The 16,563-nt window shown below is 44.6% G+C and overlaps 2 protein-coding genes across 2 annotated transcripts in view; both read left to right on the plus strand.

Annotated features, from left to right (window-relative positions):
* The window catches only part of LOC108098461, a 43,770-nt gene extending 27,948 nt beyond the window's left edge, over positions 1–15,822 (plus strand). The window contains 12 exon segments of the mRNA XM_017201366.2: positions 3,299–3,409; positions 3,652–4,292; positions 4,294–4,466; positions 8,015–8,105; positions 8,160–9,166; positions 9,582–9,758; positions 9,819–10,011; positions 10,447–10,711; positions 10,772–10,949; positions 11,975–11,986; positions 12,048–12,798; positions 12,800–15,822. Of these exon segments, the coding sequence (XP_017056855.2) occupies positions 3,299–3,409; positions 3,652–4,292; positions 4,294–4,466; positions 8,015–8,105; positions 8,160–9,166; positions 9,582–9,758; positions 9,819–10,011; positions 10,447–10,711; positions 10,772–10,949; positions 11,975–11,986; positions 12,048–12,798; positions 12,800–13,210 (4,010 nt within the window). The 3' untranslated portion in view covers positions 13,211–15,822.
* On the plus strand, positions 754–2,580 carry LOC108098604 (trichohyalin). The gene has a single exon (XM_017201666.2). The coding sequence runs from the start codon at positions 862–864 to the stop codon at positions 2,464–2,466; it is 1,605 nt and encodes a 534-aa protein (XP_017057155.1). The 5' UTR covers positions 754–861; the 3' UTR covers positions 2,467–2,580.
* Positions 15,823–16,563: the final 741 nt, after the last annotated feature.

Consider the following 16,563-nt stretch of genomic DNA (forward strand, 5'->3'; position numbering starts at 1 on the left):
TTGGTTTGTGATTACCATAAGTTTTATAGATTTTCCCAATTATTTCATGTGTTTTTTTTGGTATTATATATATATTTTTTTTTTTTTTTACATTTTTTATAGTCCCTGCACAATTCTGTCCCAAATTGTTGTTGTCGGTAATTTGAAAACTTTTTTTCTTAGAATGGACCCTAAAAAGTATGCTGTACAAAACACAAGCGCCACAAAAAAACCAATTTTGAAATGTTTATAGCTAGATGTAGAATTCTTCTTTAAAATTTTCAATTGTCACTATAAATAATTTACGGTAAAAAAGTCAGATTTTGAAAGAATTATATCCGGATTTATGAAACATGTAGTTATAATTTATTGAAGAGAAGATTGGTTAGTTGGTTTGTTTTCAAAATTTATAAGTATATAAAGCTTTTAATGTATGATATAACTACTACGACATTGTGGTAAAATAAGTAGTTCTAATAAAATAAACACTCAAGAAAAAAACTATTAAATGCAATATAGTTTGGGCGAGAACTGATGAGAATTGCCTTCAGAGGAGTTCGGGAAGAATTGTTAGAACTTGAAATTGCTATATTTGTTGGAAAAACCATAATAATTGCTCGTCACACAATTGATTATTTGTCGGTTTGGAAGGGATCGTCATGAGTTTCTCGTGTATCTCGGTAAGAGGTGTACTTATACGATACCCACTAAAGAAAAATTAAAAAAAAAAAACAAGGTTTAAAATGAAAGTCTATATGATTTATCCGTCACGAAATTGCCAGAGTCCAGTCCACAGTCCACAGCCGCCTTTGAAATTAGTAGAGCATTTTCACTGCCCGCTTGTATACATTTTTTTTAGTTACTTTCGATAATCTCGCCGCGATGCAGAACTCCGGGCGCGGGGAGGACCACTTCAACTTCATCACGCGGACGGACCGCAAGAGTCTGCACACGCAGATCGGGCTCCTGGTGGCCAAGGCGAAGGAGGTGGCCGCCACGGAGCTGCAGGAGCGCAGCCGCCGGCTGAAGAAGATGCTGGAGGAGGAGGACAAGCGCTACGAGGAGGAGTTCTCCAACACGGTGAAGACCCGCATCGACCAGGACATCAAGGAGCGGAAGGAGCACCTGCACGCCATCAAGGAGCAGGTGGCCAAGCAGCAGAAGCAGTTCCTCGAGGAGAAGTACGTCCAGCAGGTGATGCTCGACTGCTACGAGGTGCGCGAGGCTCTGCGGCAGCAGGACCTCGTGGAGACGAAGATCGTGCAGGAGGAGCAGATCCTGGAGAACCAGAGGCGGAAGCGGCGCGAGTGCCAGCAGGAGCAGTACTGGCTGGAGCTGAACCGGCGCCGCTGGGCCCAGTTCGACTGCCACCAGGCGGAGGAGAACCAGAGGCGCCGCCAGATGCAGGAGCAGGTGAACCACGTCCTGGCCATCCAGGTGGCCGAGCACGAGGAGAAGCGCAGAGAGGCGGAGGCGGAGCGCAGCGAGGACGAGCGGGTCATCAACGCGCTGCTCGAGGAGATTCGCCTGGAGGAGTTCGACAAGGAGCACCAGCCAGCCCCGGTGGACCAGCTGGCCTACCAGGCCGAGCTGCTCCAGGAGATCGAGCGCAAGCGCTGCGCCCGCCTGACGGAGTGGGAGGCGGACAAGGCCGAGCACGCGGCCTTCTGCCGGGAGACGGAGCGCCTGGAGGCGGAGGCCCGCGCCAGGATCGCCCAGGGCAAGAAGGACCTCAACCGCGCCACCCTCGAGTACCTGGCCTACCTGCGCCGCATGCAGTCCCTCGAGCTGGGCATCGAGAAGATGATGGACGAGCGCACCGCCGACCTCTACCAGCTGGATGTGTGCACCAAGGTGAACATCACCGAGCGGGTGCGCATCAAGCGGGAGGCCGCCGAGCAGTGCTACGAGATCCTGCGGAAGCAGGTCTGCGAGGATTACGAGCGCAGGATCCGCTCCGACGCCGAGCTGCGCGAGAACAAGATGATGGAGAACCGCTTCGTCCACCCGGAGGTCACCCACGAGATGACCGTGTGCCGGCAGATGCGCTACAAGGCGGATCTGGACGCCCAGATCAAGGAGATGCGCCGCATCCAGGCGGAGGAGGAGAAGCGGTTCGACAGCCGCCTGATGGCCGCCGTGGACAACCCCGTGGTGTGCAAGCAGCTGGCCAGGGAGATCCTGGAGAAGGGCACCGACTACCTCGCCCCGCACCCCAACTGGCGGATCATGGCCTGCAACCCCAACAAGTACGTGCTCCGGCCGCCGTCCACGGAGCAGGAGTTCGCTGCCAAGGTGGCAGGTGCCACTGTGGACAAGTGCCCCTGCCCCAGGGAGGCGCGCAAGCACTGCGGCTTCATGGCCGGGCTGGGCAGGCTGGACGAGCCGCCCGAGGGGGCCAGACCCCACTTGGAGGAGGCGGCGGTGACCCCGTCACAGAAGCCCCCGAAACCAGGATTCAGGAGCTGCCGCTGCAAATTCTATTAGTTATATGTGGGATTCGATCCAAAAACCATTTCAAATTGCGTTGAATGTTTAAACTGGGGCTATTAAACTACTGGAATTGGGCATTAGACCAGTTTAGATTCAGTGTGAACAAGATTGTAAATCTTTCCTTAATTATTGGTTTCATCTAAGAGGTCGTCGTTTAGTCTCCCTTCTCCGAAAAAGGAAGCTTGGTTGTAGTCTATTTGTTTCCTTTCAGACAAACCTGTCTCAAACATCTTGACTGATGACAAATGCAAAATTGTAAGGGTATCAAAAAGGTTTTTACTTTATTAATAGTGAATATGAAAACACTTATAATGGAGCTAATCCAAAAATAAATCAAAAATGAATACATTCCCTGCTCGTTAAACCAGTTGTTAAATATTGTTATTAAACATTGAGGAAATACAAAACGAACGGCTGCTTAACAAAATTGACCTTTCGCCTGTTTTTGTCCTTTTAAAATCCCAACAAGTGTCCTTTACCGAATTGACTGTATTTAACCTATTTGAAACTTTGGCTCCGTTGTCCTTAAATTAGTCCCAAAACCAGTTCCGTATCCCTTTTCCGTGACCATCGGATAGAACCGAATAAGCGAACCACATACAGAGCCCCGATGAAAACGCTCATTACAAACCCAATACTGAATGCGGAAGCCAAAGGGGATGGCGCATGGTGCAACAGTCATGTGTGTGTCATGTGTGTGTCATGTGTGTGTCATGTGTGTCCTCATGACACCAACTCTTTACGTGCCACAAAAACGCAATTTAATTTCGACGTCCTCCGCCCTGCTCGTCTCACCATCCCCTCCATCTCTCTCTGTACTTTCCAGACGACAATTGGGGCCTAGGACTGGCCATAGCAGCCAACTTGCATGTGCCGTATCGCATCGAAATTGGCAGGACAATACGTGAGCTGCATTCGCTGGACAAGCCGGGCAAAGGTGAGTATCGCAACCTTCCGCACTTTACGAAAAATCATGTAAACGGTTCTAAAAGTGCGAGTGCATCAACTTATATACTTAAATCATACCTTAGTTTAAACTTAAATCACCGCAAAACAAGCAGCTTAAATGCGAGAATGCAATCGTAAATGAATTTTTGATTTTGGCTTGAAAAGTGCATTCCCAAAGCGAACCAAACTCAAACTGACTAAGCTTTCATTTCATTCGGTGTCGACTTTCAGCCATTATTATCACCGCCCCGCTGAGCGATGCGAGCACCACACGCCTGCTCGCCTCCATCGGGGCGGAGTGGGCGCGGCAGGCGGAGAAGGATGCGGGGGACTCGGGCGAGAGGAGGCAGCACACCAAAGTGTTGCTCATCGACATGGCTGCCAGCTCGTTGGACGTCCAGCACCGGTTCTACAAATATTTGGCGCGGATGGGGGGGACGACGGCAAGGAGGGAGACCCTGGGCAACACGAGCTCGTCCGCCGGAGTGGTCAGCAGCAATCTGTTGGTGCTGACGCTGCTGAGCGACAGGCACCGGCTCTTCCTCAACGCGGCCGGCCTGATGTCAGCCATGCAGAATTTTCGCACGCCCCTCGGAAATGTGGGGCGTGGAAACCACTCGGAACCACTGCCCACTCGCCATCGCAACAACAGCCTGGACAAGCTCTTCCCGCATCGTAGCCTCTTCCCGCTCTACGACGCCGTAGTGGCCACAGCCACTGCCGCCGAAGCGGACTCCCCCGAAGCGAGTCCCAAATACGATTTCGTGGTGCTGGACATCGTTAGGGATGTCCTGCTGGCCAGTTACAAGTGGCGGCCCCTGCTCATCCTCGAGGGCGGCAGGGGGAGCGGCGAGGGGGGGGCCAGGGGGCGGAGCGGGCGGCGCCTACATCACCCACTCCGTGCAGCCGGGCTACGACGAGTGGCTGCTGGTCAGCAGCGTCCTTTTGTGGCAGTGTGGCGCCATCTGCTGGACCATCGCGGCGATCTGCGTCGGCCTGCTGGCCATCATCGTTGTGGGCATCGTGGCCGCAGGAGTCGCCATGAGGTGAGTCGTCTACGATAGGTTTACATTTTGGTGCAACACTGGACTGAATTCGGAAAGATGTTTTCGAAAATAAAATAAAAAGTAAACTAATTTTGGCGGCCTGCTGTGTCACCTAATATTTTTTTTATTTTTATTTATATTGTAGTTAGAATAGCTTATAAAACTTAAACTAACTAAAGAAAGTTGTAGTACTAGCTGCTGAGGCCATCGACTGTCTGTACTTATATTATGTGATATAATGGTTTACAATTTACAATTACAATTACATTTACATTATTATTTACATTGTTATTTTACATTTTACAATTTTTTTTTTAATGTGTTTTTTCGATGTTATATAGTTTGGTAATTTTAAGGAATTCAATTAATATTTTTATGTTTTCTTGTGATGGGTTGCTGAGGTAGTATGTTGCATTTTTGTTCTTAAGAACAGTATTTTTAAATAGGACTATTGCGGGACATAGGGCGAGAATGTGTTCGATAGTGACTGGGGAATAGGAGATCGGGCAGTTTCTTAAGTTACCTAATATAATTTTACTTAAGTCACACACATATAACCAGATAAAAATGGAACCTTTCAAGTAGAATTGTATTACTTGTAATTACTAAGAAGAAACTTGGATTCCGGTCTGCTTTAACCTAAAAATGATCAATTTGCCTAAAAGGTTATTCTTTTTCATATCCAAGCCCCGAATTAATGTTTTAAAATTGACACACAAACCAAAGTTTCCGCTCTCTTCCCTTTTTAATTGCTTTCGATTGTTTTCCCTCAAGGAATTTTAAAGCTTTTTACATTTTTGGTTGTTAAGAAAAAATGCAATAAGCTACTGCACTGCAATCTATTTATAAGTAGTAGGTACTCATTGTTGGTAATCATTGTTCATTTAACTTAATCTACAACTTAATAAATTCATTAATTTCGACTACATGGTTTTTATTTTATTTTGTAAACTATTTTATTGCAATTATTTTCAATAATGCTTTAAAAATTGATACAGTAAAAAAAGCTGTTGATTTCTTTTTAGAGTGAAATTTTAAACTGATTTAAGCCAATTAGTATATAGTTTCTATAGCGCAGTTCACATAACTTTGCAGTCTGCGGTTTGGCAAAAATCAAGTTCAGAAAATCAATACCCGACTGCACACTCCACTCGCTCTTCGGTTAAATTCAGTGACATACAATGGTTGCGCCATTAAGACAAGCGTTTAATTAATTAATTGCCTCCATTAAAGCGCTTTACTACACACCCGTCACCAGGCAGATGACATTTATGCAAAAACACGCCAAGTGCGGTGGGGCAAATCATTAACTGTTTGACATGCCGACAACACGTACTGTTGTTGTAAATGCCCAAACCCCGATTAACCCAGACCCGCAATAAGCGCTACTGAAATTATTTGATTTAAACTAGTTGACACTGCTGGCAACTTTAAACCGCAACTAGGCAAAGTTTTTTTGCAGCCCCGACAGCTAAAGTGCAACTCATGAAGTTTTAATTAGCGAGAGCGACACGGAACAAAAAGGGAATCCAAAATAAACCAACAACTGACCAGCCAGGCCAGGAAGGCCACACCTGTGAGGGAAAACGAGAAAGCACGCAACCGGGGCAGAAACAAAAAAGGAGCTCTAGAACAACAATGTTTAAACACCCTCGGGCATGATAAAGTGTTGGTATAATCCGCGAAAAAACACCCAACAAAAACATTCAAATTTATGCGAAGGCAACTTTTTAAAATTTAAATACCGTTTAAATATGCAATTAGACCTCCGTCCTATGGCTGAGCAATATGAAATTTGTACATTCCCTGCAGTTCTGGCTGTTCACAAGTGAATTGTGGCAATTACCAATCATGTGTGTAGGAATGGAAAAGGGATATTCCTGAATTTCCCTCTCTTGCTCACTCTTAGAACACATGTATACCGAAAACGGCAATGCCATATAAAATGTCTCTATGAAATGGCGTCGTTGCGGCAACGGTTCTTACCCCCGCTGTCGTCGGTGCGGCTTCGCACATTTCAGTTTTGGTAAAAGAATCGTCTATTCCCGTTTTAATTATTTTAGTAATCAGGAAGTAAAACTAAAACGATTAGCCGTATCAGTTTACCTATTTTTTTGTTATTTAAAAACTATTATGATATTTTATTAAAAAATATAAAAGCTTTTTCAAAAAATAACTATTCAACCTGAAACTTGAAAACTGGTATCGAATTATCCATAGTTTTCATGTAATAAAACCATTTTCTAAAATGGGTTCCTTGGACCCGATGCTGTATATATTTGGTAGTAACGCTAGGCCCAAATAGAAAAACAAAATTATGAAAAAGGGTCTTGGTTTTTTATGCACATTTAAGTGGCAACGTTGATATTTAAAATTATAATTATTATGTTTATGATAATTACGTTAGAGCTCATTAAGTTCTGCCAAAAAGTTCTGCCAGACAGAGGCCTCTTAACTAAACAGAGTTCCTTTTTTGGGTTGGGTAAGTTTGAAATCAAGTTAAGACCCGGTACACGTGTGCGGAAATAGTTCTTTTCCTCAGGCAGCAGGCAGGGGCAGGCCATTAATGCCCCTATAATACACTTAACCCAACTTAGTTGTGTCCACGTGGCAAACTTCTAGCATAACAATCGCTGCATGAATTAGCGGTTTCGCAGGCTCCCCTTTTTGTTCGAGTCCTGGTTTCTGGCCAGGAGCAGGACCAGTCCGGGGCAACAGAAGGTCAAAGTTTTTACGGTCTCACCACATTGACCCGGGGGTCGTATTTTCGGGGTAATGCATAAACGGTGGTAGGGTAATAAATGCAGATCGCAGTGAACAAAGGTGGGAAATCACGCCCTCGAAAGGTGTAACAAAAAGTGTGGACCCAAGCTGTGCATATTAAAACAAGATTTGCCACAAATTCAGGATGCTGCAGAAATCATTTTATTTGCAGACGCTTTTTAGACGTAATAATATTTAATTAAATAACCATTAAAAAGAAATCAAATTATTACGCGTTTGTTTATATAGTACAAGCGTAATTGTTCGAATAAAAATTTTTTTAACAAACTTGAATAAATTTCATTAAAAACCTACGACCATACAATCTAGTTGCCAAAGAAACAAAAAAAATTCATAAAAATTCATAAAAATCGAACTACTATATCATATAGCTGCCATAGGAAAGATCGAAATATCTATATAGAAATAACGGAAATAAAATTATAACATCGTTGTTTTTCACCAGACAATCATGGTTTTTGGAATATAAGGTTTTCTTATGACTCTTGAATTTTAAATTAAATTCATCAAAATCGGACGACTATATCATATAGCTGTCATATGAACAATATGGAAAATGAATAGAAGAATCGTCATAGCTTCGATGCTGTTTAGCCTTTATGTATTTTCTTCGACATATTTAATGACTGCAAGGGTATATAGGCTTCGGCTTGCCAAAGGTAGCTTTCTTTCTTGTTTTAATAACGTTTTCTTTTTTGAAAAGTGAACTTTATATATTAAAACCGAAGCTTCAAAAGGTATTTAAACATATTTTCAATTTGCAGAAATTACTTCTTACGAAAGCGTCTCTCCAAGGGACCCAACAAAATAGTCCTTTCCGCCAGCGACTTCGTCTTTCCCGTGGATTCGCGAAGGGTGAGTTCCGCCCCTTCCTTCTGTCCCTCGGATCCAACCTACCTATGATTTCAGGTGGACGAGGGCATAGAGGCCATGCTCTGCTGTTGGCTGCAGCAGCTGCAGGAGTTCGGCGGCCCGGAGGTGGACAAGCCCGACCTCCTCAAGGGCTCCATTGGCTCCCTGAAGAACCTGGGCTTCGTCATTCCGGGGGCAGCCGCACCGGGCAGTTCAGCGGGAGCGATCACGGCCACGGCGAACGGGAAGGGCGGATCCTCCGCCGCGGGCAGTCTGGCCAGGCACAACCCCGCCCACCTGGACATGAGGGCGCGCTACAACGGCGACCTGGTCCAGCTGAAGGAGGTGCAGCTGAACGGCTCCGCGGAGCTGCGCTCCAAGGCGATGGACCTGCTAGTGATGGCCCACGGGCTGAGGCACGAGAACATCAACCCGCTGATCGGCTGGCTGTCCGACCCCCACCGCACGGCCATGGTGTTCGACTACTGCTCCAGGGGCTCGCTGCAGGACGTCCTGATCATGGACGAGATCAAGCTGGACTGGTCCTTCCGGCTGAGCCTACTCACCGACCTGGTGCGGGGCATGCGGTACCTGCACACCTCCCCACTGCGGGTCCACGGGGCCCTGACCTCCAGGAACTGTGTGGTGGACGCCCGGTGGGTCCTCAAGATCACCGACTACGGCCTGAACTCGTTCTACGAGACGCAGGGACTGACGCCGCGGCCCCGGAGCGCCAAGGAGCTGCTCTGGACGGCCCCGGAGCTGCTTCGCAGCATGAAGCTCCACCAGCAGCAGCACCACCACCACCACCAGCACGGGCGGGTGCACCTGGGCACGCAGCTCGGCGACGTCTACTCCTTCGGGATCATCATGCAGGAGGTGGTGGTCCGGGGCGAGCCCTACTGCATGCTCTCTCTGGCGCCCGAGGAGATCATCGCCAAGATCAAGAAGCCCCCACCTCTGATCCGGCCCTCCGTGTCCAAGGGGGCCGCTCCGCCGGAGGCCATCAACATCATGCGCCAGTGCTGGGCCGAGCAGCCCGACATGCGACCCGACTTCAACTCGTAAGTGTAGTGATACAATCAGGGTCTTTTCTCTTCCATGGTCGCAGCAAAAGTGATCTTTATTTCATCATCTCTGTTAATGCTTAGCCTATTTCACTATCTCGTATGTGCAAGAGAGAGACGTATATACTTAGATATGGGTTTACATGGTGTTTCTTAAAGGAGTAAGGCGGACATAGAGGATGACTTAACTTAAGGGATACACAATAACGTTAACTGCTTATCAAGCAGTGCTTAATAATAGGTACATATATGTACATAGGGCTGCTTGCTACACTTATGAGACCACAACTCTACTACTCTCTACTACCTTTTAAGATAATTCAAACAGCAGTAGCTCATGTTTCCAGTGTACGATACCTTGGCCTTTAGTAACACTAGTAACACCACTTCATATTTTATTGACGCCTCTTAGAGTTTACGAGCGCTTCAAAATGCTGAACCACGGACGCAAGGTCAACTTTGTGGACACCATGTTCCAAATGCTCGAGAAGTACTCGAACAACCTGGAGGAGTTGATTCGGGAGCGCACCGAGCAACTGGACATCGAACGAAAGAAGACTGAACAGCTGTTGAATCGCATGTTGCCAAGGTGAGATCTATAGTAGTTACTTCTAATTAGCATAAAATATAATCGCACTCCAACCCAAAGCTCGGTTGCTGAGAAGCTGAAGATGGGCTTGGCCGTCGACCCAGAAGAGTTCTCCGATGTCACCATATACTTCAGCGACATTGTTGGTTTTACAACAATTGCAGCCCATTGCAGTCCGGTGCAGGTTGTGGATTTGCTCAACGATCTGTACACGATCTTCGATGCCACGATCAATGCCTACAATGTGTACAAGGTGAGTGATTGTGTTCAAGTAATAATAGTAATATATATATATATATATATATATATATATATATATATATATATATATACAGTAAGTGTAGTGATACAATCAGGGTCTTGTTTCTTCAGTGGTCGCAGCAAAAGTGATCTTTATTTCATCATCTCTGTTAATGCTTAGCCTATTTCACAATCTCGTATGTGCAAGAGAAAGACGTACATACTTAGAGATGGGTTTACATGGTGTTTCTTAAAGGAGTAAGGGGGACATAGAGGATGACTTACTTAAGGGATACACAATAACGTTAACTGCTTATCAAGCAGTGCTTAATAATAGGTACATATATGTACATAGGGCTGCTTGCTACATAAGTAATAATAGTTGTAGTCTAGTTCAAGTTGTTGATTAGTTAACTTATATTTCCTCTGCTTATTTTACTTCGAACAGGTGGAAACTATTGGCGATGCGTACATGGTGGTGAGCGGGCTGCCAGTGAAGATTCCCGATCACGCCGAGCAGATAGCCACCATGGCCCTGGACCTGCTGCACCAGAGTGGTCGCTTCAACGTGAAGCACCTACCCGGAGTGCCACTGCAGCTGAGGATCGGGCTCCACACGGGTCCCTGCTGCGCAGGCGTGGTGGGCCTCACGATGCCCAGGTACTGTTTGTTCGGCGACACGGTCAACACGGCTTCGCGGATGGAGTCCACAGGTAAGGGCAGAGGCAATCTCCCCATCACCACATATTCCTACCTCTATCTATGATTTAAAGGGTCCTCCTGGCGAATCCACATGTCCCAGGAGACCAGGGACCGACTCGAAGCTCGTGGTGGCTACGCCATCGAGCCAAGGGGCCTCATCGACATCAAGGGCAAGGGCATGATGAACACCTTCTGGCTGCTGGGGAAGAAGGGGTTCGACAAGCCGCTCCCTGCACCACCTCCTATTGGGTGAGTACATCATGCAAAATCTAAGAAGATATATCTGAAATATCTGAACAGAGCAGAGGATATTATAATTTCAGTTAGAAATATTAAATATGTATACATATTCTTGATCATAATCACCATCTGAATCGAAATACATCTGCAAGTCTGTCGTCTGTCCGTCTGTCCGTTTGTCCGTTTGTCCGTCTGTCTGTTTCTACATAAACTAGTCTCTCAGTTTTCAAACTATTTTGATGAAACTTTCCCAAAATTTGTGTAGTTATTACACGCAGTATATAAGGCGGAACGGGCTGGATCGGCCGACTATATCGGATAGCTCCCATACGAGAGAATGAAATAAAAAATTCTCACGCCGTTGTTTTTGATCAGATCGACTCGAATTTTTCCAGATGGCGTTTTCTAACCACTATTAAATTTCGGATTAAATTTGATCAAAATCGGATAACTCTAACTACCAGAACAATAGTCGAAAATGTGGAAAATTAATAGAAAAGTCGTCATAGCTCCGATGTTGTTTAGCCTTTATGCACTTTAATCGACATATTTGATGACTGCAAGGGTATACAAACTTCGGTTTGCCGGAGCTGGTTTCCTTTCTTGTTTTCGTGTAGTTTTACTGCTTTTTACTTTCCTTGAATATTAGCCCAAATAAGCATATATTAAATTTGTTAGTCATGATGGTTTTAACTAATAAACAGTAATACTTTTTTATTATAATATTATGTTTAAGTTTTCGGAAATTAATTTTTAGCTTTCAACTCCATTTTGTACCAAAGGGTTCCGCTTTAAAATCATCTAAATTCACTGCTGCTTGACAAACGATTTCTTGGATAAAACTCGAGAAAACTAAAATTCCTAACTCTTTTATCAGAATTTAATCCTTTAATTAACATATAAGAACTCAGTTTCACTTCATAAATTAAATATGTTAGCATTATTTTGGCTTACCCACAATGCGAATACTGAACGTATTTTTGCACTAACCGAATATTTACCTTTCAACACCTGCTTTCCACCAACTTAATTAGGGAGTCGCACGGGTATGTTGAAGCCTCCCTCTCCCAGTCCGATGTAGTAACGCTCTTTTACGGTCTCCAACAGCCTGGATGAGTCCCTCATCCGCAACTCGATCACCCTGAAGGCGCAGGCCAACAAGTCCCGGACGAGCACGAATCCCTCCTCGTCGCAGAGCTCCTCGTTAGCCGGGGAGTCCGTGGAGGTGAAGGTCGAGATAACGCCGCCGACCAACGCCGACCTCGGCTCCGGGGCCAATCTGCCCAACTCGTACTCGCTGGACTCGAACTCAACCAACACCATCAGCCCGAACGCCACCCTCTGTCCGGAGTTTCCCGGCAAGGCGACGCCCAGCAGCACGAGTCCGCAGTCGCGGAAGCTCTCCGAGATGCCGCCGGACAACCTGCTCAACCCGAACAGCTTCAACCGGCTGCCGAGCTCCACGGGCGGCTCCAGCTCGCGCCTCTACAAGAAGATCGAGGAGCTGATGGACCTCAGCTCGCCGTACAACCACTACAAATGCCTCAGTCCCAGCGAGAGCAACCTGACCCAGTTCTACGACGGCAAGTACCTCTATGGCAGTGCGGGGGGCGGGACGGGCGGCGGGCAGGGAGGAGGCGGCGGCGGCGGCAGCGCCTGCATCTCGGCGGTCGGATCCGGAAGCGGCGGCGGGGGAGCCGCCCGGTTCGACAGCAAGCCCGGCTCCAGTCGCCTGCTGCGTCGGCAGTTCAGCCTGGACCGCGACGACCAGCAGGCGAAGGGAGAGCAGCAACACCACCAGCACCACCAGCACTCCCTGCAGGCCACCACCTACGCTTCCTTGGCGGGAGCAGGCGGCGGCGGGGGGGACGAAGTGCTCCATGCTGGACATACCCCTGCTGCACGACACCTCCCGCAGTCCGAAGAGCACGCTGACGCGGGCCCACAAGCAGAACTCGGCCTCGATCACCCAGGACCTGGAGAAGATCGAGGAGATCCCGCTGTCGCCGGCCTCCTCGCAGCACCACAGCAGCCTGGACAGCAACCTCAACCGCAGTCCGCCCTCGACGCTGGAGGCGCAGTCGCCGCCGCTGCCGCCCCTCAGCCCGCCGCAGCTCTCCGCCCCCGCCTCGCCCGCCCCCTCGCGGACCCTGAACGGGCAGTACGCCCACAGCAGCGGCTCCAGCTCGCAGACGGCGCCCGACAACAACAACGGTCCCCGGTCCGGCCCGGAGCTGACCCTCAACGTGGAGCAGCTGCTGAGCAGATAGGGCACAATCTAAGCCCCGGGCAAGGGGCTGCGGTCAAAGCTTTAGGTCTCATCCGAACCCACTTTGAATGTGCAATTCTGTGTGTGTGTGTGTGTGTGAGTATGTGTGTGTGGGGTTGGGGTTTCGCGGGGAAGTGTGCTACAACGCCCTTGCTCCACTTAAGCACTCATGCCACTGTTTCCAGTGTTTCATTTCACAGTTTCATGCCACTCTTCCAGATGGAAACGTTTGTTCCTTGAAACGGGTGAGAGTGCGGCAGTGGAGAAATTGAAACGCACAATATTACCGATATAACCGATTACCGATTACCGATTACGGGTCTAACACCACATTGGGATTTCATTGATAAAGTTTTGAGTCAGTGCCAAAATTCGTCAAACCTTAGTTACTCAGTTCCTAGGTTGTCTTTTGCAATGCATAAATTGACAAAAGTTAAATGGTTTTGAAAGCCAACTAATATCTCGGACTTCGAAAAGTAGTAAATCCAAGTATTTTGTAGAGAGGAAAATTGTGTATGGAGTACCCTTCCCCAACTGCCTGCACCACCCCACGGAATCACCTCATCCCAGAGTGAAGTGTGAGTTTATGAATGTCAATGATTTGAAAATGTTGTGATGTGGAAAGCAAAGTACCTCGATGAACGGCAGCACAGTTCCAGCTGCAAATGAAAGTACAATTTATTTGAGCATTAGTTCAAAATGTCACTGTCCATTGTCCATAGCAAAATACGTAGACCTTAGATGCAATCAGGCTTACTTACACTCGCAGTCAACTTGGTTTCCGGTGTTTTACTTTGTGTTACCATAATAGTTGAAAACAATTCATTTGACTAAAATTTAAAAAATATTTGTTTTGTGTATTGAACCTAAAAGAAAGGCATCAACAACTTAGTCAACATAGTCATGTCCATCTATTATTCCTTTTGGTTTGATTTGGTTTGTGATTTGGTAGATGAGAATCGGGATAATATTCCTTGATTTGGGGATAATCAGGGGTCAGGGGCCTCTTATCGTTAAAAACTTATAGAAAAATTGTTTTGGTACTAGTGGTATAAAATCCGTTATCGATCTAACTAACTATAAATCAACTCTAACCCAATATAAAGCTAACTTCATCACACATTCATACAATGTCGGCAAATTAGGTGTCAAACTCGATGTGTTAGAAACAGAAGCTTTATATCTGAATTTTCATATTCGTATTCATTTTTTTTAGTGCATACCTGCTAAATTTATAACCGCCAGATCGAAGTAAATTTGATATTGTAAATCTGGAAAAGTAACATTTTTTACAAAATTGTATTAACATTTCTGAAATCCTAAAAAAAAATAGATTTATGTCTGAATTTTTAAGTGACAATTACTTATAAATAATTGCAGGTCGGATTCTTTTCTTTGTAATGTGTTAACATTTTATAAAATTTTATTTAAAATTCAGATCTCGTCAAGACTTTTACATCACGAAATCCATTCTTGTATACTAAAAAAATTGCCAACATTTTTTCAACCACTTTAACAGCTTCACAATATATTTTTCTTATCTTCACCGTTTCGACCTAACAACTGAGGGCAATAGCAACAAGGCCTTTCACAAAGTTTCAGACATTATAATACCCGCCTACAAAAACCATGTGGTCCAGGATCCTTTCAAATTGTTCTTTATTTGACTGATTTTAATTTAGCAACTAGACAGGCAGATGGACATGGATATTTGGTTGCTTTATTGATTTGCTATTTAAAATGATTATTCTTGACGGTTTTCTTTACCTTTTTCTTTACTTTACCAAATGAAATCATAATTTGTAAGGCAAAAGTCAAAATTGTAAAAGATGCTTGTAACATAAGAGTTAAACAATCTCATTAAAACTAAAAACCAAAAACTCAAACTTAATATTTCGAATTGATTCGAAAGTAGCATTATATAGAATTACTTCATCTGTATATCTGATCTGAATACTCCGGCTGATTTCTTTGTTCCGCTAGTGCGAGTTTTCAATTAAACTAAACGTAGGATACATACCTACTTAGAAATATGTGTACATGATGTTCCTTTTAAAAATCAAAGAAATAATTAGAATATAGATTCTGAAGGAATATTAGTAAAACTAGCGATGATGTAAACATAACTATGGAATAAGCATCGAGTACGTGAATTTAGTTTTCTAAAGACAATCGTTATTACTTTTAAATAAAAGCAAACCATGAAAACAGGAATATTCCCAATGGGATCGAGAATGGTTCGCCTCCGTGTCTATGAAATATGATATATTTTGTAACCGCTCTACGATAGCCTAGTTGTACTGTAACCGAGCATAAACTAAAAGTATCCACTTAGAGGAAATCAACCTAAAATATCAACTCTAATATACACATACATATAGACTATAGTTTCTATCTAATTTCATTGAATGCCAAATCGAACTAAAACACAAACATTTTGTAACCAAACCTAGCTCTAAGGGAATTCAGATTGCATCAACAAACTATTTCATTTGATATCTACCATTGGTTTCATCCTTACTGGCTGCTCAAATAAACGACAATTAATATGTCAATTAAGGCAAACCCAAACATTGAAAAACTGCAGAAAAAATAAAGTGTATATTTTCCCGATTTCGTTTATTTATCTGTAAAACAACATCCATTTCGAGTTAATTAAGTCCGCATCTGTGTGCCTGTCATTCGATTTATATTTTTTTTATATTTCCAATGAGAATTCTCTCCTCACCAAAAGCAACTCATTAATGGGTATACAAATAAATAAATAGATAAACATACTACAAAACAAAGCATTGCATATTTTGTACTATCAAAAATGGGGAACTCTTTCTTTATTAGCGGGTAAGTTTTGTTTTTGTTCTTGGAACTGAACTGAAGCTGTCTGGATACAATTCAAAGTATTCCATTTAAATTCCATTATTTAGGAATAACATTAAAATTACTAATGTTTTTATCGAAAAATAAAATAAATAAAAACAAGACATTTTGCCGCATCGGAAGTGTCTCCTTTACTCCTTACCATACTTCAGACTAGTGTTGCCAACACGGATTTTCAAAAATCGGTAGGTCAGATAAAGAAAATTATGTAGAAATGTGAAATTGCCATATAGAAAATACGTAGATCTACATATGTACTTTTTTCTGAGTGAAATTAAGAGAGTAGGGTAGGTAAAAGAAAATAAAACGACAATTTATATTACACTAAAAGTAGTAGACAGCAGACAAACAACAAATTTAAAAATAAATTACTGTGAGCAAACAAAAACTCTATGAATTTATAGGTCTACCAGAATCTCGTGGCAAATAAGCCAAACTTTACATGCAAATATACAATCATCTATTTATTCATTACCA

This window comes from Drosophila ficusphila, unplaced genomic scaffold (assembly GCF_018152265.1).
Source record: "Drosophila ficusphila isolate 14025-0441.05 unplaced genomic scaffold, ASM1815226v1 contig_791, whole genome shotgun sequence".
Taxonomy (NCBI): domain Eukaryota; kingdom Metazoa; phylum Arthropoda; class Insecta; order Diptera; family Drosophilidae; genus Drosophila; species Drosophila ficusphila.